The 22,563-nt window shown below is 38.7% G+C and overlaps 2 protein-coding genes across 2 annotated transcripts in view; one reads left to right on the forward strand and one right to left on the reverse strand.

The window, feature by feature from the left end:
* The window catches only part of LOC149050981 (uncharacterized), an 18,195-nt gene extending 9,809 nt beyond the window's left edge, over window positions 1-8,386 (reverse strand). Inside the window, exons 1-3 of the mRNA XM_089193562.1 lie at window positions 8,329-8,386; window positions 4,619-7,290; window positions 3,702-3,834 (exon numbers count right to left, since the gene is read on the reverse strand). Of these exons, the coding sequence (XP_089049688.1) occupies window positions 6,056-7,290; window positions 8,329-8,386 (1,293 nt within the window). The 3' untranslated portion in view covers window positions 3,702-3,834; window positions 4,619-6,055. The remainder of the gene's footprint in view (window positions 1-3,701; window positions 3,835-4,618; window positions 7,291-8,328) is intronic.
* LOC149050982 (uncharacterized) lies at window positions 8,287-12,908 on the forward strand. The gene is made up of 2 exons (XM_089197377.1): window positions 8,287-9,145; window positions 10,028-12,908. Exons 1-2 carry the CDS (start codon window positions 8,590-8,592, stop codon window positions 11,137-11,139), a joined length of 1,668 nt encoding a protein of 555 aa, XP_089053503.1. The 5' UTR covers window positions 8,287-8,589; the 3' UTR covers window positions 11,140-12,908.
* Window positions 12,909-22,563: the final 9,655 nt, after the last annotated feature.

Raw genomic sequence — 22,563 nt, forward strand, 5'->3', positions numbered from 1 at the left:
TATCGGTCTTAGGTCTAGGTAACTTGAATGTCATTTTCCTCCTGAAGTCGTAGCTACTTACATACTTTTCAAAGTGACGGCTCATAGGACGTGGCAAAAGATTATAATAAGCCTGATGCGCTAAGATTAGTAATCGTTTCTCATACATAATCTCTAAGGTATTCCATTTTACTGTGGCAAGAACCTCCTTGCTTGGAGTACACCAATCCAAGTTAAATATTATTTTCGCCGCTCTAACATGTATAGATTCTAAGCTTGAGAAAAGTACTCGACCACAAGAGCCCCAAACTAACATACCATATGTCACAGACGGCAGAATAACCTTAAAATAGAAATCAATTCTTGCCTGTATAGGAAGGAAATACAAGGATTTAAGTAAATTCAACTTCTGCGTATATGACTTAGCTAATTCCGGTACATGATGATCCCATTTAAGAGCATTATCTATCTGAACACCTAGGCATCTTGCAGAAACAACCTCCCCGACAACATAATCACCCATCTTAATAGCTTGTTTTGGCCCAGTAAATTTTCCGCGTCCACCAAGCAATATACATTCCGTCTTGGTGGGATGTGGAGTGAGACAGTTCTCGCAACACCATGTATATAGCCTTGCTAGTACTTCATTCAACTTGGAGGCCACCAGATCATAGGTCGGAGCTGAGACATAGACGGTGGTATCGTCTGCGTACATGTGAAGCTGTGGGTCACCATCTATTCCCTCAGTAATATTGGGCAGATCATTACAGAAGATGGAAAACAGGGTAGGGCCCAGCACCGACCCTTGAGGTACACCAAAAGTAACTGGCATAGCTTGAGATTGACACCCATTAATCGTCGTTACTTGCGTTCTTCCAGAGAGGTAATCTCTTATCCAACACCACAAGTCCCCAGCTACACCAAGACTTTGAAGTTTTCGGAGCAGAATGGAGTGGGGAATTGCGTCAAACGCCTTACGAAAGTCTACAAAAACCACGCCTACAACATGTTTCTTGTCGATCGCTTGTCTCCAGTCATCCGTTATTTTCACTAACAACAGCTCGGTGGAATGACCTTTTTTATACGCCCACTGGTGAGGGTTCCCAAGTCCTTGTTCAGTGACATGCGTGGTAATAGTTGACGCCACCATAGACTCCATCAGTTTTCCTGGTACACTTAATAGCGAGATAGGCCTGTAATTTTGCTTAACGGTTTCATCGTCACTTTTGTAGAGAGCTGAGATGTTTGCAGCCTTCCAAGTAGCCGGTACACTGTTGCAGGTGGCGCTTATTTGAAAAACAGACAATAAAGATGGAATAATTGAGTCACCGGCAAACTTTAAAAGTTTTGGAGCAACTCTGTCGTGCCCAGAGGCTTTATCGGCTCTCAACTTAGCCATCGAACTAACAATGACCTCCTGCGATAAATTTATGTTCATAACATAAGGCGCGACGGTAGATACATGAACGTTACTTTGTGTCGAGTTGGTATTCGGCAATTCGTTGGCCAGTTTTTCGCCTATAGTTGAGAAATGTTCATTAAGTATGTTCGCTTTGTCCAGATCGGAGGTGACAACTTTTCCATCCGCATTCCTGATCCCTAATATCGGGGTAATCGATTTGCCGTTTGTCGCATTTTTTACCAGTCTCCAGTAGGATTTACAATCCTTCACTTCATTGAACAGTTCCAAATAGTATCTGCTCTTAGAAAGCCTCACTTCCCGTGTCACTCACTTCACTTCACTTCACTTCAGCCTCACTTCCCGTGTCACTCTAAGTGCTTAATTTGGACATAAAACCAAAACTTGTTATGGTTAAATATTATTATTTTTCTTTCAATATTCCCATTCTAGTTGATGTATATTATTTGAATAACAAATCTTATTAGCATGTTAAAATCACCTGAGGACAAGGCATACACTTTGTGCCAAAATTGCTTTGCATCAAGTACGTTATCTAGTATATCATTACCATCGTCAGGTATTTCTAATTTACTCTTGAAAATCACACAAATCATAAGCTATATACAGCATACAATTGGCAGCAAATTATTAAAAAGGAATGCAGTAATCTTTAATAATAAGATTACTTAGTAGCTAAATAACAAATAGCCTAGTCAAAATGTGCCGGTAACCAGGGATTTGGCTGTCCACACAGAACATTTGTTAGGCGTCTAGTCTGGACAAGGTTTGGCCTCTACCTTCTATTACTATAGCCAGCTTGCCTACTTCTAAAAAACATGGGCTGACAGCCTGCAATTTGGCCACCTACGATGAAGTATCTTCCACTGACTTCACACCTTTCAGACTGCTTTTCAGGATGAGGTTTGGCCTCTGCTGCCTATAATTACAACAGCCATCTTGTCTACTACTAAAGAACATTTTGACTGGGCTGTGCAAGTGTTACTAGCATATAAAAAGCACCTTCAGGTAGATTACAGCAAAGCAGACTTTGTACCAAATGCTCTGCATTAAGTACATCATTACCCTCTTCAAGTATTTCTAGTTTACTTGTGAAAATCCCACAAATCACAAGGTATATTACATTATTCATTCCAGTTGACAAAGCAATCAAGGGTAATTTTTTCATAATAGGATGCAATGATCTTCAGTATCAAGATTATTTGGTACCTAAATAGTAAAATGTTCGAGAGAAGAAATAATCGTAAACATTTTTTCTTTCTCATCAGCATCGACTTCCAAAAATAATGGGTAATGACCACCTAAAACAAAGAAGAAATAAATCAAATTTGTGATTTCACAGGGCTAAAATACGAAACAAGTATGCATATATTTTATTTCCTACCACTTACAAGTGGCAGGAATGGCTGAAATGGCCTTCACGTGAACACAACAGAATCCTATGCGTGTATAACCATGTAGAACTATTTATTCGGTATCGAAATTACATCCCAAATGTCATGATATTTGACTGAAACTCAGCTTACCCATGTTTCGTTGAGACTTCGAAACTTGCTGCTTTTTACCATCGTTTCAATGTTTTATTGTTGTTCAAAAGGTGGTAGTGCCATTGCAGACCGTGATTTTTTTTACTTGAGAACCAGATCGCAACACCCAAGCCTTTTCACGCTAAAATATTAAACTATTGAGATTTCCTTCGCCGCCGTAAGCCGCCATTTTATCTTTCCCTGGATACAAGTTCCCAAGCTTCGAGCCCGAAGGTCTCAACATGCACCGAAATTATGCTATTCGTTATTTCAGGGCCAATTTAGAAATAACGATAATCGTTATTTTGGTGTCGAGATCATGCTGGAAAAATGGAGGGAAATACTCGTAGGCTCTGGAGACGAGCAAAACTCTATCCAGTCCCTCGGGCATAATGCGCACGCATGATCTGTTCTTTTTTGTTTGCAGCAATCACTTTTTTGTTTGCAGCAATCACTTTTTTGTTTGCAGCATTCACTTTTTTGTTTGCAGCAATCACTTTTTTGTTTGCAGCATTCACTTTTTTGTTTGCAGCGTTCACTTTTTTGTTTGCAGCGTTTCTTTTTCTTTGCAGCGAGTCCCTTGTGGGCGATCACTTTTTTGTTTGCAGCATTCACTTTTTTGTTTGCAGCATTCACTTTTTTGTTTGCAGCGTTTCTTTTTCTTTGCAGCGAGTCCCTTGTGGGCCATCGTACTTTAGCGATATACCATATTCACAGGGATAAGGAAGAGAAAAAAATCGAGAAAGTAGTTAAGCGTGTTATACTTTTGTATGTACCTGATGCGGACCTAATTTGTTCAATTTAAATTGTGACCAATATGGCCTCCTTCCTGACTATCAATGATGACTGCCTTTGCAGAATTATTTCCTTTTTGGACGATCCGGTTTCGTTTCACAGCGTTGCTGTCTCCTGTAAGAGGGTTCAACAGATGATTAACAACACTCGGAGCATTCTCCATCCAAAGTTGCTGCGAGTAAAAGCTGAATATTACATAAAATGCTACCTTGTGGAAATCACCGATGACGAGAGCGACTATGGCTACAACAAGTTTAGCGATTTGGAAGATATTTTCTCCAATGCTGCGCGCCTTACAGCAGCTAAGGAATTCCTTACTTATGCAAAAGTAGTAAATGCTTGGAAGAGAAACGGACCCGTGGCAGCTAAATTGTTGACATGGATCAGAAATCAGGAGAGTAGCACAGAAGAAAGCGAACTGGGAGAGACTTGTTTTACCGAATATCTAAGTGTCACGTTGCATTTGCCAGGCTGTGACAAGGACTTAAGGATCGATACCACCATCTTTTACGATCACAGCGGTGATAACGACGGCGAGTTGACCATCCAAGTAACTTGTGGAGATTTGGATATAAAATCAGAAGGTGAGTTCGCAGGTTGTTTTTGATGCATTTAAACTTATTTAAGATTAGTAATAATGAAAAACCGTCAATAAAAGAAGATGACACCTATTTCTTCAACAAAACAGACACCATTTACTCGCCTGTGGATAAGAAAAATTTTTGTCTGGCATGAAATCTGACAGATTTTTCAATTTACAAGTCATAATTTAAGGAAAACATTACCTAAGAAAATTTGATCTCACTCTTTGAGTGCGAGTCTTCTAGGCAGAAGACCGCCAGAACATTTAGTTTTTATCCGGCAATCAAAGGGTGAGGATGGAAGATTAATTTTGTACCTTTGAATGCTGCATGACAGTCAGTACACAGGATACTCAGAGTACACTATTATGGCTCCCAAGTTTACATTCGTGTTGAATTCCCAGGTCCAAGTACTGCTAAAGTTGTATATCCATGGGATTGGCGTGTGGTGATTAACAAGTGATTATTAAAATTAACATCTTGTAAATTTGAGGGGGATAAATCTTCTCAAGATTTTTGCTGGAGCAAAAAAAAAAGGGGTCAGCCCAGTGCACAAAGGCCTTTGGGACTGAGTGTCTGTCTGAGATAGTAATTGACTGTCTGACTGATTGATACAGTGACTGACTGAGTGATTGACAGACTGACTGAATGAATAATTGACAAAAGGGAAGATGGAAATAGTTGGGTGTGGAAGTGAGTGAGTGAGTCAAGGATTGGCTGATAAATTGATTGAGTTATCCAGTAAGTATCCTTTATTTTTGCAATATGCCTGCTTGGGTTTCAATGGTGAGTTAAGTATCCCAGCCAAAATAATTGTAAAAAATTTGAACCTAAAACAAGGTTTTGTGGCAAACATGGGTGTGGGTGACTAAGGTGACCCAAGTGACCCAAACTAATTTCCCCTTAGGAGGATAACTTCCGCGAATATTAAGTCAATACCGGAAAAAAATATCTTTGCTCGTAATAATGTTTAATATCATGCTGTGGATGTCCATTAACTAATTTATCAACCTCTCTTTTTTGAATAAAATTGACATTAGGCCTGTCAGGGTTTGACTTTGTCCACATGCAGTGATGCAATCACAAGCGTTGACTTACTTCTTGTTAACGCAATCTTAACTAAAACTCCGACATTATCAGTGAAAATGTTTCGAGCTTAAATCAATGAGGAATACTATTATCTAATATTAACGGGACCTGTCAATGTCAGTCATCTTAACACAGGTTTCACCAACTAACCCTAATAATAATAATGAGTGAATTTTAGACAAAATATGCCACACGGTTGCTCAATTTAAAAGTGAGAGTGATGTTGATTTAAAAAAAACTGGAAATAATTTCAGTAATAACTAACATTAACGGGGCCTCTCTACGAATCATGTTCACACAGGTTTCGTCTTATAACATAAACAATGGTCGACTCAAGCGAAAACTTTTGCTACAATTGCGTACATAAAAACACAAACTCCGAGGTATTTGAAATACTTTTACTTTTCTATCATTATAAACCAAACTGAGCCGAGCGGGCTTGAAAAGTATCGCATTTCCTCGAATAAGCACCCGAGCGCTCATCTAAATTTTTTGCTAAAAGAAGGGGCTCTTACAAGGAGAGAACTTAATCGAGGGGGGCACTTAATAGGAGATTATTAACCTGCACTGATTGTGCTGTAGTTGAGTCTGAAGGCGTTGGGGGTGAGCGCTTATTCGAGAAAATACGGTAATTATGGCCTCGTAGCCACGATTGCGCAGACTGTTCATAGACCGAACTCGCTTCGTAAATGCCGAAGATGAATATCATCCATCACCTCCTTGTCAGCATCCGTTACTTCCACCGACGGATAATACTTTTTGCCGTGGGCGTTGCGAATGCAGGACAATTTTGGGTGATAATGCACTGGTTCCGGCTTGATGGACATCTTCAGCTCACCAGCACCATTAGAGATTAGCCGGAGTTCCAGTCGTGCGAGAAGAAAGTCCCAAGGTGGTGGAGGAACAACTTCCGTTTCGCCTTTCTGGGGTTTGGGACGGATGTTTTGCCGACACCCATAACATCTGTAAACTCTCGAGTTCTTGAGCCATTTAACTTTGAAGGTATTGGTGTTAAGTGTTGGTTTCGGAGGGGTAGGAACTCTTTCTGTGTATTTGCTAGTTGAACGCTCGGACTGGAGATTACGTTTTCTTTTCCGTTCGGCTTCTCCAGGTTTTCCACCGACTGACTTTGGCATGTTCTTGTAAGCGCATTTGGTCAGATTCTTGTTCTTAGCCTTTGCATTATTGATCGAGCCTTCTTCCAGTTGTAAAAATGCCTCCATTGAAATTTCATGAACTCTCCTATTAATCTTCTCCTTTTGGGCGTGCGACTTCCCGATGTAGGTGGAGAAGGGAACATGGAGCTTGGAACTGTATTGCTGCCTTATCTTGAAAGGACCCTCATCCACAATAGCCCTTTCGCAATTCCTTTCCTCCTCTTCAGAAATAGATTTTAGCAAGTCAACTACTTCAGTCCAGGCGAGTTTTCTTTCCCCGTACATCTGCCCTTTTCGTGCTTTTATCCGCTGATGTTTGGACTCTGCTGCGTTGTTGTAAAAAAAGGCTTCCCCTAGGCCAGCACGTTTTCTAACGGGGGAAATCATCTTCTTCTTCATGTCTTCCGCAACGTGTGCGACAAAGTACTTGTGGAATTCTGCTTCGCTTGAATCGGATAGTGCTGTACCCCTTGATGTTTTTTCTCTTGAATTCCACACGTTTTCCAAACTCTCAAGTTTAGCATCAAAGTCCATGCATCCTTCCGAATCGATGAGCCCTTTTTCATGGTTGGCATCAGACCCAAATATGTCACGTAGAAAGGCTGTAAGGTACTCTGATAAGATTCCTAACGAGCGAAGCTTCCTTTTACAGTCCTCTACCACGTGACATTTGCAAGCAAGCCATGTTGCAACAGGAAGATAAGGACTCATTCCCTTCTCAACGGCATCTTCTCGGTCTGACCCTATAAATCGTATGTTTCTAGTGCCGTCAAAGACACGAGTCTTCCAGCCAATCACATCACGGCTAAACAGACCAATCACGTTCAACAGACCAGACTTTATAACATCATCGACTGACAACTACTCCTCACTTGACTCTGAAGATGACTATCGCACAGATAGTCGAAACGTCAGTCACCAACAACAGTTCTTTTCAGAACTACACACACCCGGACGATCACACTACACGAATTACAATTGTTTATTGTAATGTGGTATGTCGAGTTGGTTTTCACATGCTGTGCGACTTTTTATGCCGCGACTAAAACTCATGGCAAATTTTGCATAACAAAAGGTAACTAAACAGGTTTACAACGTGAAAACGCAGCTATCTTTCATGCATAATGGTTCATTATTATTTATACCACTCAGTAAAAGAAAAAAATTAATAAAACTTAATTTTAGTCACGCGCGTTATCGTCGTGGGGATAAATGAGCCAAGCGCTTGGTGTCTTTGTACAAAATTTGTGTAACATGCCCTGACATCCGTTCCGTGTTTTAGGATTTGGGGTCATTTTCCGCCGTTCGATGTTTTAGGATCTGAGGTCATTTTCCCCCGTTCCGTGCTTTAGGATTTGGGGTCATTTTCCGCCGTTCCGTGCTTTAGGATTTGGGGTCATTTTCCGCCGTTCCGTGCTTTAGGATTTGGGGTCATTTTCCGCCGTTCCGTGTTTTAGGATTTGGGGTCATTTTCCGCCATTCCGCCATTCCGCCATTCCTCCATTCCACCATTCCTCCATTCCACCATTCCTCCATTCCGCCATTCCTCCATTCCACCATTCCACCATTCCACCATTCCACCATTCCACCATTCCACCATTCCTCCATTCCACCATTCCACCATTCCACCATTCCGCCATTCCGCCATTCCGCCATTCTACCATTCCACCATTCCACCATTCCACCATTCCACCGTTCCACCGTTCCACCGTTCCAGCTTTTAGGGTCGCCCTGAAATGCTACCTTGTGGAAATCACCGATGACAGGAGAGTCGTACTTACCACGATTATTATTCGTGTTAGAAGACGCTTTCAGACTATTAATCGCTAGAAATGCCATTTGCGATTAATAGTCTTACTTTAAGGACTTTTGAGCCAAATAATCGCAAAATTTGCACTCCGGAAATTAAAAAACACTCCGGAAATTAATAAACACCTCTGTTTTATGCAAATTAGCTATCCGCAAAGCTCGTCATGGCATGCGAAATCCGCTTGTAAGCGACTCATGACGTTAGCTGTGGCTTTACACCGGAGATCAGCCGTATGGCCTCTTTCTTGACTATCAATGACGACTGCCTTTGCAGAATTATTTCCTTTTTGGATGATCCGGCTTCCTTTCACAGCGTCGCTCTCTCCTGCAAGAGGGTTCAACAGGTGATTAACAACACTCGGAGCATTCTCCATCCAAAGTTGCTGCGAGTAAAAGCTGAATATTGCATAAAATGCTACCTTGTGGAAATCACCGATGGCAGGAGAGACTACAACAAGTTTAGAAATCTGGAGAATCTTCTGTGCAATGCTGCACACTTTACAGCAGCTAAGGAACTCCTGACTTATGCGAAAGTGGTAGAAGTTTGGGAGACAAACGGACCCGTGGCAGCTAAATTGTTTACATGGATCAGAAATCAGGAGAGTAGAACAGAAGAAGGCGTACGGCGAGCGACTTATTTTAACGAATATCGAAGTGTCACGTTGCATTTGCCAGGCTGTGACGAGGACTTAAAGATCGATACCACCTACTTTCATACTCATGTCATTAATAACAACAACAAATTGAGCATCCACGCAACTTGTGGAGATTTGGATGTGACGTCAGAAGGTGAGTTTGCAGGTTATTTTTGACTAATGATTTAAGTTGACTACAGTGCTGATAACAGTGGAACTGGTTGAGATAACTGAATTGAGATTGATTGACCAGCTGATTGAATGAGTGACCTAGTACTAGCTGTGACTGACTGACTGACTGACTGGATACAGTTGACTGACATACTATGTCTGCCCAGTGCACCTAGGCCTGTGGTGACTGTCTGTCTGAGACAGTATTATTGACTGTCTGACTGATTCAAATGGTGACTGACCAACTGACTGAGAGATTGGCTGGCTTACTGCCTGACTGAGAGAGAGACTGGCTGACCACCTGACTGACCATCTCATTAAGAGAGTCAATTGGCTTTATTGATGGCCTGACAGACTGATTGATTGACAGGCTGACTGACTGATAGACTGACTGAATGAATGAATGACAAAAGGGAGGATAGAAAGAAGTGGATGCGGAAGTGAGTAAGTGTGAGTGATTGAGTTAGTCAGAGATTGATTGATTGACTTATCCTGTAAGCATCCTTTAATTATGCAATATGCATGCTTGGGTTTAACTGGTGAGTATATTCATCCCAGTCAAAATAATCGCACAAAACTTGAACTTAAAGTAAGACTTGTGTGGCAAACACCCCTCTTTTCAAGGAAAACTGACAATTTATAAGAAAACCAGGTATGGAAAAGTTAGTTTAAGACCCTCTACTGATTGTCTCTAACAAAGCGCAGTGGCATTTTATGTTTATTTTTTCTGTGCCAATTATGGATAAGTTGCCATATTACATCTCTTGATATTGTGCACAATTCTACATCAGCAGACTGTCTCTACTGCTATTTTGACTATGTGGTTAAATTACCATTTTCAAAGCCAAAATACCATTTTGTGTAGGTGTCACCCGCTATTGCCCTTGCGATTTTGATTGTTGGGAAGAAGAAGAATGTCATGTAGCAGTTGAACCAATGACATCAGTGCTGGAACTCATGCAGGAAGAGCTTGATGAGACAGTTCCTCAGATGACAAACAAGTTTTTTGTCTGGTTGTGTTACTTCTTTCCACACCAGAACACCTTGGAAACAGAACACAGACTAAGTTTTAAAGACTCATCCAGGAATGTAAAACCCACCCTTGAGGATGTTCAGCCAGCTATAGATCTGTTTCATCAGAACCTTCAAGCTGATACCAGGTTGAGAAACTTAGTGTCTGGATGGAATAATCCTGATTCAAACCTCCCCAGTATGATCACCAAAACTATGACTGTCTTGATCCAGAGGTCAGAGTCTACAAAATTCCTTGAAAAGCTACGAAGGGATGCCAATGACTTTTATGAGATTGCCTCAGACCTTAGGCAGAGGCCACTGCCCAAACCACTTGTGCAGGACTTACTCTTACGAACAGAGCTTGAATCAAGTGATTATAAAACTGGTTTCATTGCAGACAGGTTAGTAGAAAGCAGAGCTTCATTCAGGTTTTCAGGGGGTAAAGTTGTGAAAGCTTGGGGTGGCATGCATGGGAAAGGAGTAAGCTACCCAACTTGGTATAGGTTGGAGCTAAAAGTCACCCTACCAAATAGAGAAGAATTGCAGCTGGATACAGACCACAGATACAGGAGGATACCTATTCAGGTTGAAAGATTGAGCCCAGTTACTGAGCTATTTCGGCAGGGTGTAAATGAAGGCATGGAAGGAGAGGAGCACATCTCCATGCTAGATGACCACTTAACAGCCTACTATCTTTTGCATGCCTTGAAATTTGGTGGAGAAGGAGAAACATTCCTTAGAGGGGATGATGAAAATGTGAGCCGCTCACAGTCTTGTGAGGAAAGATCATATGAGGGGAGTGAAGAGGAACATAGCGAAGAGGAACATAATGAGGAGGAACATAGTGAGGAGGAGCATAGTGAAGAGGAACATAGTGAAGAGGAACACAGTGAAGAGGAATATAGTGAGGAGGAACATAGTGAGGAGGAACATAGTGAAGAGGAACATAGTGATGAACAATAACCTTTTCACTTACTTTTTAGCTTTAAACAGTATATGCACATAACAGTGCATGGACTGTAACTGTAATAGTCTAACATGGGTTTTGTAAGTGCATTTGGAAATCTTTTGTGATGCACTCTAAATTCTCCAAATAGCATATTCTCCTTTTAAGAACCAAAATTCTTTATCAAAATAATCATTTTAATGGTGATTCTTTCAAGGAGAATCTAGGTTCTTGAAACAAGATTGAATAGAAGAGAAAATTCTTGTGGTAAGAATACATTACATCTGAATTCTTTAGAAGAATTTCTATTTCACAACCTCTTGCCACAAGAACCGGGAATTCTTTTCTCAAGAACGAGAATATACTTTTCGGCAGGCAATGAAGCAGAGAGTTCTTCTGGAAAGAATATTTAATGGCAAATCTTACGAACAGAATCGCAATTTCTGAAACTCTTGCCACAAGAATCCAGCATTTTTTTTTCAAGAACGAGGATTCTTTTTGGCAGGCAAAGAGGTAGAAAGTTTTCTGAAAATAATGCTTGAGCTAACAGGCAAGAGAAATGTGTGATGCTAAGCGCTTGGTAACCGCCCTATATCCGATTTCGGTTGCGTGGGCTCAATAATCGTCTTTGACAGCTTTCAAAAAAGTGCGCTGAATATTAGGTTGTCGTTGCCTTGTTTGGATCTCATATGAGGAAGGAGAATTCAGCGGCTAATACTGCTTTCCGCTCCAAGGTTAACTTGTACGTTAGGAGGGTATTCCAATCTGGGTTCATATAGAGTGATTCAATAGGAATATTCGGAGTGTCAGGTGGGTTCATCTTAGAGTAATTCAGTGTCGACCGATCTACGGAATCTCGTATTAGTAAGATGAGGTCCAAGAAACTGAATCCTACTTGATTGGACCTAACCTTCATTGGAAACATGCTGTTAACGAAGCTGTTAGAAGGAAGTGCCCTTGAGGAACTGATTGAACCTTGTTCATATATAATCTATTGATTGCAGGAGTTGTAGAGCTTGAGTTTAGGATAAATTACAATTGAATGGGGCTGAATTATGTACTTGAAGGCTTCAATTTGCAACAAATTTTGCATGATTCAAAATTGAGTGTTCCCCTCCCACTTTCAATCATGTTTGTGAACAGAGAAGTACTGGATTCCTTAGCTATAGAAGAGGTCATAGGAAAGGACAAGGGACTGCAATTGGCATGCTATGAGTTCATCGATGTACAACAACTGCTTTGATGCAGATTGTAAAAGTTATGAATTGTATAGTGTATGATAGGGAATGATATATTTAACTAATATACAAAGAATGAGATTTGCAGATAAAAATTGAAAGTTGTCAATAACAGTGAATGTTGCTTAGTAGTTCATTGATAATTCAATGTATATGTTGTGGTTCAATTTTATCCTTGGTTCAAATTTTATTTTCCTCTGTTTCAAACTCATTATCATACATTACAATATTCAGAAACAAAAGAAAATAAAGTTTAAACCAAGGATAAATTTGAACCACAACATATACATCATGTTGTTCTAAACATTTAAGTTAATTGTATTTTTGTGAATTGTATGTTGAAAAATAGATAAGAAAAATGGGGTATGATTTAAAAGTGATATGATGCTATTATAAGATACAAAAAATGAGGCGATAATCAGTGAATGTTTTTGATACAGTGAGTGCTGATATAGTTGTTCAAAGATAACTTGATGCATTCATCATAAATGAGTTAGTTTTATGTTATGTTGATTGTGTGTTAAAAAATAAATCAAAAGAAAATGAGATTCTTTTCAGTGTAATTTACTGCATTAGAAGAAAATCAATCCTTTCAAAAACTCAACAAAACCCATTAAAGGCAAAAGATTCTTCTGAATGGAATATTCAGACCTCAGAGGAGCACAAAGACTTTACCAGCAAGAATGCTTTTGAATGTGATTCTTCACACAAGCAAAGTTGATCTCTTGTGAAGAACAATCACTTTCAAAACAAGTATTCATTCTTGAGTGAAGGACTGAAACTCACATGAGGAGACTCAGAAACTGACATTCTTCCCAAACAAATATTGTGTCTTCAGGGAAGAGCAGTCATTCTTCTGATAAGCTAAGATAAGCTTGAGATTCTACCAGATGGATATCATCTTGAGAGGGGAGCAGTGTTTCTTCTCAGAAGAATACCTCATTAATTGGTTCTTGGCAAAAGAATTTTGTTCTTGTGGGGAAAAACTAGTATTCTTCTAACAAGAATCAGACACACTTGAGGTTCTTCTTGTGAGAATTCTTAACCCTTGGGAGGAGACCCACAGTTCTTTCCTAAAATGGACAGAAATTGTACAAGTGTTATATTTATCAGAATAGGATTTATAGTCTATTATAAGTTGGATATTCTCACTCAAAAGTGGCTGTAGCATATTTTGAATTTGTTCCACCTACAATAAACAGCACTTCACATATCAGGGAAGGTAATTTCAATATTTCCATGACAACAAATAGGTTTGTAACTGATGAAAAATTCATAATATAGGGTTGGGGTTTAGGAAAGACACTGTGTCAGGGCTGTGATTGGACGAAAACACTAGCAATTATATGTAAAATTAAAACCTATCATAACATCTTAGTCATTGGTGCAATTTTCAATTGAGTTTATTGAAAGTAATCCAAGATTGCATTGGGTTTGCTTTACTTTGCTCTGTGATTGGTCCAGAAAATTTGCGCCACCCTTATAACCAATCAGATGCAAATTTACCAAATTGGTCACCCATGTTTTCCTACACTTCAGGCAGTTTGGTTGTTTTTACTTTGAGGTCTTATTGTCTCTGTAAGGTATTTTCTTTTCTTCCAATTGGCTATTGTGGTTACTTTTGTTTGGTTTTATGATGCTTAATCAAACTGCTCTCTAACTCCCGCACCTTGAGCACTTCTCTTGTTTTACTTCTGAGGTCCCATACTGAGTTTGCAAAATATTTGTTCTTCGTCCTGATTGTCTGTAGTAATTACCTTGTTTTTTAGTTTCTTTCTTTTACAGTCTATTTTAGATTGGATAATCCAACTTAGAAGTAATTCAATGTGAAACAAGTCTCTACATTTTCAATTTTTCTGCGAAAACAAAGCAGTTCTTAATTGATGAATGATTGGAGGGGGGGTCAGAGAATTTTGTTTGTGTGTCATAACAAAATTTACCTAAACCTTTTTTCTTTATACAAAAAACAACTATATTACTTTAATTACAGCTATATTGCTTACATCACGGCTACAGAAAATAACTTAAAGTACAGTTACATCTATAGCTATATTACTTATGTTGTTTTGTTTTGTTTTTTACAAATACGTACGTTACAGTGGAAGACAATTATATTTAAAACAATACTGGTTGAAGAGCGACTAAACAAAATTACTATATATTTTAAAAGAAAAGAAAAGAAAAAACAAAAACGTTTACAGTGTATAGAGTGCACTACTTACAAGGCCTTAAGAGTGATTGTCAGTAAAAATCAAAGAAATCGTGGCCACGGTCAAAAAATCGATTTCGCTCATACTTTGTCAGTTTGAAGGCCTAGGTAAGTAACTGAAGGATATGAGGTTAGTTTTTTGAAATATTCCATATAACGGCAGAAAACCACGAAAAACGGTCACCCTACCGGAAGCTCGGATTTCACCTGGCGGAAACTCGAAATTTTACACTTTTCAGCTTCTCGCTACACAGACGTTTACATAGCTGTGAATCTTTCTTGAGTATAATTGAATACATTGATTCTTCCTTAGTCAAACCATGGGAATTATTTTTATCTCTGCTTATTTGTGAGCGAACTGAGACCCGATTAAGAAGACACACTTTTCTCATTTACGCGAAGGTGTAAAATAATCCAAACTTAGCGACGAAAAAAGCTGACCGGTATTTCTTCAAATCCTCTGATATTATAACCAAAGACAGTTCAGTCATTGATTTTTAGGTCTACGGTTTTAAATCTTTAGGATCTAGTAGCACTTTTGCATGAACGCCGATCAAAATTCGATAAAATTCCAATTGAGCGCCTTCGAAATCTACAACTCTACATAACAACGCACTATTGAATAAATTAACTCCTCGGCCAAAGTTTGTACATAAAACATAAAGGTTTTGCTTTCTTAGCGGTTCGAAGCGTTTTAAAAATATATATTAATGTTAAATATTGTCTATACAGGTAAAACAAACTATGAAACACCAAAATTACCACGAGCTGAAATTAAATCTCACAGGCTCGCTCCCTAATCTGCGTCACGCACGAGCGACTTAGCTACAATTAGTACAGTAACAAACAGATATTTACATCTGTTAATTTACAATAAGTCTTATTTTAAAATATCTTACTCAACGATGTGCCAGGTTCCCCAGTTAACTTGCTGAAGTAAAAATAAAAGAAAATATCATAATAGCAATTCAAACTGAAACGATAAGAATTGATTTTATTAAGAATGAGAAGCTTTATGCCGTCGATAGCCAATCAGAAGTACCTGTTCTCACGAAAATTGCATCGTTCTTTAGATAAATAAATGGAATTATCTTTATCTGTAAAACATTGCGTCTAAAACCAGAGTTTATTGTCGGGGAACTTCATAGAACAGCGATGTCTTGCTCGTTCTTGAATATTGTTGGTAGGATTTGCGGCGCAGACGAACGCACAAGTTCCTCAACTTCCGTCACGCCTCTCACGCGGTGTAACAGGGATATCAAAAATCACAAAAAGTCGTTGAAATTTTCCGGAATTGAAACGGAGGTAGAATTAATTTTGGCGAGATGTGGATGTTTTCAAAAGCCGGCGAATTTATCGGATATGACTATCTGTCCGGTTCATCGTGCCAAGTTAGGTTTAGGTTGGCGAAGGACGGGTAATCTTCGCACCATCCCAGAAGTTGTTTCTGGTCACTGCAGGGAGCTGAGGAAGGCACCCGCACTGGAAAAAGGAATAAATTTATTCCAATCTATGAAGATATTTGAGCTTTCAAAACAGCTCGTCCCTGCTCAGGTAAGCAACCAACTGCTTGATGTTCTACCAAACAGAAACTGTCTCCAATGAATTATTTTTAGTCTATTCATTCTGATGACTTGAGATTATATGAAAGAATCACTTGTTTAAACGACGGAGAGAAATAAGTAAGGTTGATGAAGAACATTTCGTTACTTATCTCTTCATTCAGTTGTCCAATCCAATTTTTTTTATAACAACCTTTATTTCATGCCTCTCATTTTTTTATGGATTGCGCTTATATTAGTGTGTGCACTGTATAGTGCCCTACCCACTTTGTTGCCAGGTATGTGAGTGAGTGAGTGAGTGAGTGCCGGTGTCCGTAAACAAACAGGTCCGCAGCGCGTGCACAGCACTACTCACATGTATACAATGAGTTCCTATTCTTTATCAGTATCTCTCAGTTCGTACGCGGGGTGTCATTGGTCAATTTTGCGCGGCCCACTAAACTTTAACTAGTTTCCATTCCCGCGCGCCCGATTGACCTCAGAGACATAATGAATATCTTACTAACCTCGTTTCACGGTCTGTAACTTACAGTACGCACCTGGAATTCGGTTAGTAGGGGTTAATTTACTTTGTTTAAAACATTTCAATTTCGTTTCGCAAAAAGCCACTTGAGAAAGATATAAACAATAAACAAAAAAAAGGATAGTCTAATCACAATGTTACTCCCCCCCCCCTTCTTCTCACCTCTTATCGCGCAGTCAACTTTCGATTGTTATTTCATTCTGTGGGTCGACAAAACTTCAGACTTTTGTGTTTAAAAAATACGCACCTTTCGGTAATTTCGGAGTTTTGACGGGAATGCTTTTCGCCCCTTACGATGGGATGGGCACTTAAGACAATCACAAAGAAGACACGTTTTACGCAAAAACAAAATGAATTTTTGAAACAACAATTTGAAATTGGCGAGCAGAGTGGAAGGAAAGCAGATCCGAATGAACTGTACCTCATAAGCAGGTTAATAAACTGTTTTCTGTTAACTAATTATGCCTTGCGCATAATTGTATACAAGATAACATTTATTTTCTTTCGAAAAAATCGTTTCATTTGATCGTTATCTTTTTTTAAAAGTGTGTTCAGTGAAGAGGTAGATACACTAATGGTATGGCGACCACCTCAAGGCTGCCACCGAATTAAACCAGCCAACCAGTCACGTAATGTAAGCTAATTAAAAGTGTATATCCATTCAAAGTTTTAGGGCTAAAAAGTTTGAAATTGTCTCCGCAAGAAGCCAAGAAAAATTCAAAGTAACAAAGCTTGACGTACAAGATTGATCAAAGATCTACTTAAATATAGTTTTGTGGGGAAATGGCCATATTGGAGTGGTGCAACGACCGTAATTGTGCTATTAAACGTAAACATATAAATGTTGATGTGACGTTTCCACTAGTATACTGTGCAAACTGTGCACTTTGTGGGTGGTTGGGGAGAGAGAGTAGTATGGTTGTTAAATCCTTTCCCCCACCCCCTTCCCTCCTTTTTAAATGTCGTAAAAATGACAGTGCACATTATTTATTCTTCGGTGCCCTATTTGGAAAATTCTTAGTATTTTTCATCCAATATTGTCAAAATTAAACTTTCTTTTCTCTATCAATGACAGACTGTAGTGTTGTTTGACAAGCGCAATCAATAAAACATGCAAGTCGTAAAACTCATAGTGTTTTTAATAGTCTCATTGGACAACAGAATGAAGAGGATACAAAACTCATTGGAGACAGTTCCTGCTTGGTAGTACATTTTTTAGTTGTTATTTACCTGAGCCCATAGGGACGAGCTATTTTGAAAGGTCAAATATCTTCATGGATTGGAAAAAACATATTCCTATTCCAGTGCGGCTACTTTTCACAGCTCTTGCTGAGTGACCCGAAACAACTTCCTGTATGGTGCAAAATTAATACTTTTGAACATGATGTATTACTTACTAAGTGACGCAGGCATAATCGGAAAAAAAATCCGAGTGCTTCATGGGACAAACATCCTGCATACTGCTAGGATTGGAATGTCATGTGTGGCATACGCGCAATGGAATAAATGTGATGGAATATTTTTAAGCCTGGTGAATAAATGAGAATGATGTATTATTCAGTAAGTGACACAGGCCTACTCGGAAAAAAAGAAATCCGAGTGCTCTCGGCCATCAGGAGTCGAAACTATCGACATCGTGTCAGGTTATGCCTAAGTGACACGATGAGACGGTACGGGTAGTCATCTCCAATAAACTCGTTGGCTTTTAAAAACACGCAATCTTGCTAAAATCGATTCTAGTTCAAGTCCGGAGAGTTTTTTAGGACTTCGTGCGATGTTTTATATCCTTGTTACACAGCGTGAGCAGTGTGACGAAAGCTGAGTAAGGGTAGAAATTATCCATTGGAAGTTACTTGGCAAGTGCGTTCGTCTGCGCCGCAAATCCCACCGACAATATTCAAGAACGAGCAAGACGTCGTTGTTATATATGTATGTCTATTAACTTCGCCAACAACATACTCTGGTTATATGGTTAAGTAGATTTGTTTATTTAGAGAACGATGCAATATTTGCTTTTCGTGGAAACAGTTACTTCCGATTGGTTTTCGACGGCACAAAACTTCTCATACTAAATAAAATCAATTCTAATTGAGCTAGAATTACTTTTAAGGTTTTCTTTTTTTTTCAGCAAGTTAACTGGGAAACCTGGCACATCTTTGAGTAAGATATTTTAAAAATACGACTTATTTAAAATAAACGGATGTAAATATCTGTTTGTTACTGTACTAATTGTAGCTAAGTCGCTCGTGCGTGACGCAGATTAGGGAGCGAGCCTGTGAGATTTAATTTCAGCTCGTGGTAATTTTGGCGTTTCATAGTTTGTTTTACCTGTATAGACAATATTTAACATTAATATATATTTTTAAAACGCTTCGAACCGCTAAGAAAGCAAAACCTTTATGTTTTATGTACAAACTTTGGCCGAGGAGTTAATTTATTCAATAGTGCGTTGTTATGTAGAGTTGTAGATTTCGAAGGCGCTCAATTGGAATTTTATCGAATTTTGATCGGCGTTCATGCAAAAGTGCTACTAGATCCTAAAGATTTAAAACCGTAGACCTAAAAATCAATGACTGAACTGTCTTTGGTTATAATATCAGAGGATTTGAAGAACTACCGGTCAGCTTTTTTCGTCGCTGAGTTTGGATTATTTTACACCTTCGCGTAAATGAGAAAAGTGTGTCTTCTTAATCGGGTCTCAGTTCGCTCACAAATAAGCAGAGATAAAAATAATTCCCATGGTTTGACTAAGGAAGAATCAATGTATTCAATTATACTCAAGAAAGATTCACAGCTATGTAAACGTCTGTGTAGCGAGAAGCTGAAAAGTGTAAAATTTCGAGTTTCCGCCAGGTGAAATCCGAGCTTCTGGTAGGGTGACCGTTTTTCGTGGTTTACTGCCGTTATATGGAATATTTAAAAAAACTAACCTCATAACCTTCAGTTACTTACCTAGGCCTTCAAACTGACAAAGTATGAGCGAAATCGATTTTTTGACCGTGGCCACATTTTTTAAATTTTCCTTGATTTTTACTGACATTTACTCTTAACAGCTGATAAGATGCCTTGAAAAGTAAGGAAGTTTGTTTTAATGTCGCAAAGCTCTTTAAAATCAGAGAAAGATAGGAAACTATTCGCATCATTCATCAAATGGCCTACTGTTTTAACTCCCTTTACAGACCATGAACGATTGTATACAGGTTTGTTACCGACACGTATAAGAGAGTTATGCCATAGACTTTGTGCCTTTAGCTGATCAATGGAGGAGACATTAGTTTCAAGTGAGATTTCTGACCAGATGTGGAGTATTTCTGAAGTAAAGGCCTCTGCAGTTTTTATAGTCTTTAACAGATCTTGTTTATTAAGGTTGGTACGAAAAAATTCGACACCACCTAAATTTTGTAATTCATAGTCAAACAAAAGTTTCCATTTTCCTTGATTTTCCGGATCTAGATATTTTTTTACCCAACTTGATTTAAGAGCTTTGTTGAAAATTTTAATATCAATCATCCTTAACCCTCTGCTCAACTAAACAAGCTCTTGATTGTCACCAGTAGAAAAATTCTTTTTGTCAGAACCTGAGGAAATGTACTGAGAACAGTATGGAGAAGATGCATACTGATGTTAGGGTGTAAAGGGTTAATGTCAGTTTTGCAACCTTATTGTTACAAGTTGTTTGTTTGTCATTTGTTTTCTTGTTTGTTTGCTTTTTTGTTTATTTTAGTCTTGACCCCCTAAAGATTGATGTACATTAGCCAATATCTTTCATTTGGGTGATAATATTTTTTAGCACTTAGCTTTAGTTCATTCAACACAGAAAAGTAAAGAATATAAACATTTTCATTAGTTTTATTGACTCAAGGAAATATTATCTTGTTTAGGTTGACAAAACTCAAATATGGGAGGTTTTTTAACGGATGAAATATCAAACGTGGATACATTAATGTTTTGTTTAATCAATGTCATACATCAATGTCGTGCAGCATACATCGCTTTCCTGGCTCATTCACGTGTGACCTTTTGTAACTAAAAGATGTTTAAAGACTGAGACTGAGAGAGTCTAACCAGTCTGACTGATGATGAAAGAGATGATGGGAGAAAGGGGCTGGGGAAGTGACTGAGTAAGTGAGTAAGTCAGTTACCGATTCATTAACTGATCCAGTAAACTTCCTTTTTCATGCCATGCCTGGTTGGGCTTGAATAGTGTGCTAAGTCATGCCAGCCAAATAGTCATGAAATTATTTGCACCCAATAAAAAAGGTTTGGCACACATGGGTGTGGTTGACTAAGGTCGTAGGGTGTATTTAACCCCTCTTTTTCAAAGAAAAGTTACAGGTTATAAACAAAAAACAAAGCAGGCTCTAAAATGCCTGGTAAAGTTAGCTTCTACTGAATGTATGTATCAAAGTTAATTGGAATTTGTTGTGAGCAAGTTAACTTATTAAATAAGATAGTGTTGTGCACTTTAATTTCTACATCAGCAGGAATGTCTTGAATACTATGTTGTCTATAGGGTTAAAATACTATTTTCAAAGCCAAAATACCGTTTTGTACAGATTTCACCCACAACTGCCCAGATGATTACCAGTATTGGAAAGAAGAAGAAGTCCATGAAGCAGTTGAACCAATGAAACCAGTGGTGAAACTCCTACAGGAAGAGCTTGGTGATACAGTTCCTCCAGTAACAGACGTTTTCTTTATCTGGCTGTGTTATTTCTTTCCACACAGAAAGAACTAGGTAGTAGAACACAAACTCAGGTTTACAGACCCGTCCAGGAATGAAAAACCCACCCCTGGCCATGCTCAGCCAGCTATAGATCTGTTTCACCAGAACTTTCAAGCTGAAACCAAGTTGAAAAGCGTAGTGTCTGGATGGAATGATACTGAGTCAGACACCTCTAGTCTGATTGCCAAAACTGTGGTTGTCTTAATTCAGAGATCAGAGACAAAATTCCTTGAAAAGCTTGAAGGGGTTGCTGAAAGCTTTTATCGGATTACCTCAGATTATGACTTAAAGTTGCTGCCTAAAAGGCTCTTGCTGGACTTGATTTTGCGAACAAAACTTGAATTCAGGAATTATAGCCCTGGTTCAATTGCAAACAAGTTTGTAGAAAGCATAGCATCATTCAGGTTTTCAGAAGGTAGAGTGGTGAAAGTTTGGGGTGATTTTCATGGGAATGGGAGAGGAGAATCATCTTGGGATGACTTACTAGAGCTTAAAGTCACCTTACCAGATGGCAAGGAATTCAAGTTGGCAAGCTACAGACGTCACGCACCATCTATTGAAATTGAGAAGTTGAGTCCAGTTACTGAGCTGTTTCAACAAGGTATTTGTAAATGTATGAAGGAAGAGAAGCACATCCCCATGTTAGATGATCGTTTTATGGCTTTTTATTTGTTGCATGTCCTAAAATTTGGTAGAGAAGATGAAGCATTCCTTGGAAAGAAGGATTTTAAGAATCTGATCAGTACAGGATGTAGTGAGGAAGAATCATCGGAGGAGAGTGAAGAAGAACAGAGTGATATGAACAATAAACTTTTCACTTATGTTATAGCTTTAGAAAGTGTTACAGTATAATCTTACTGGCAGAAAGACACTACAACCCTACAATTAACTCAACTACTTTATTAAACAGCCAGTAATGTCCTTAACAAGGAGCGACTCCTAAAAGCAGTACAATACTTATTGTTAATATACTTAATTAAGCCCATAGTCTTAGTAGTATTACTTTAATAACTGCATGACTTGATAATTGTTCTATAAAATGCTATGGTATGCATGTCAGCTTGACTATTAAAGCAATCTGAAGATTTCTAAAAACCTTATATTTTCAACAACAATTCCTCATAAAAAAAAAAAATATTCTTTTTTTCTTTCAAAAGGACAGTCAAGAAATTAATCAAGTTGA

Source organism: Pocillopora damicornis, chromosome 2 (genome assembly GCF_964200805.1).
Source record: "Pocillopora damicornis chromosome 2, jaPocDami1.2, whole genome shotgun sequence".
NCBI lineage: Eukaryota > Metazoa > Cnidaria > Anthozoa > Scleractinia > Pocilloporidae > Pocillopora > Pocillopora damicornis.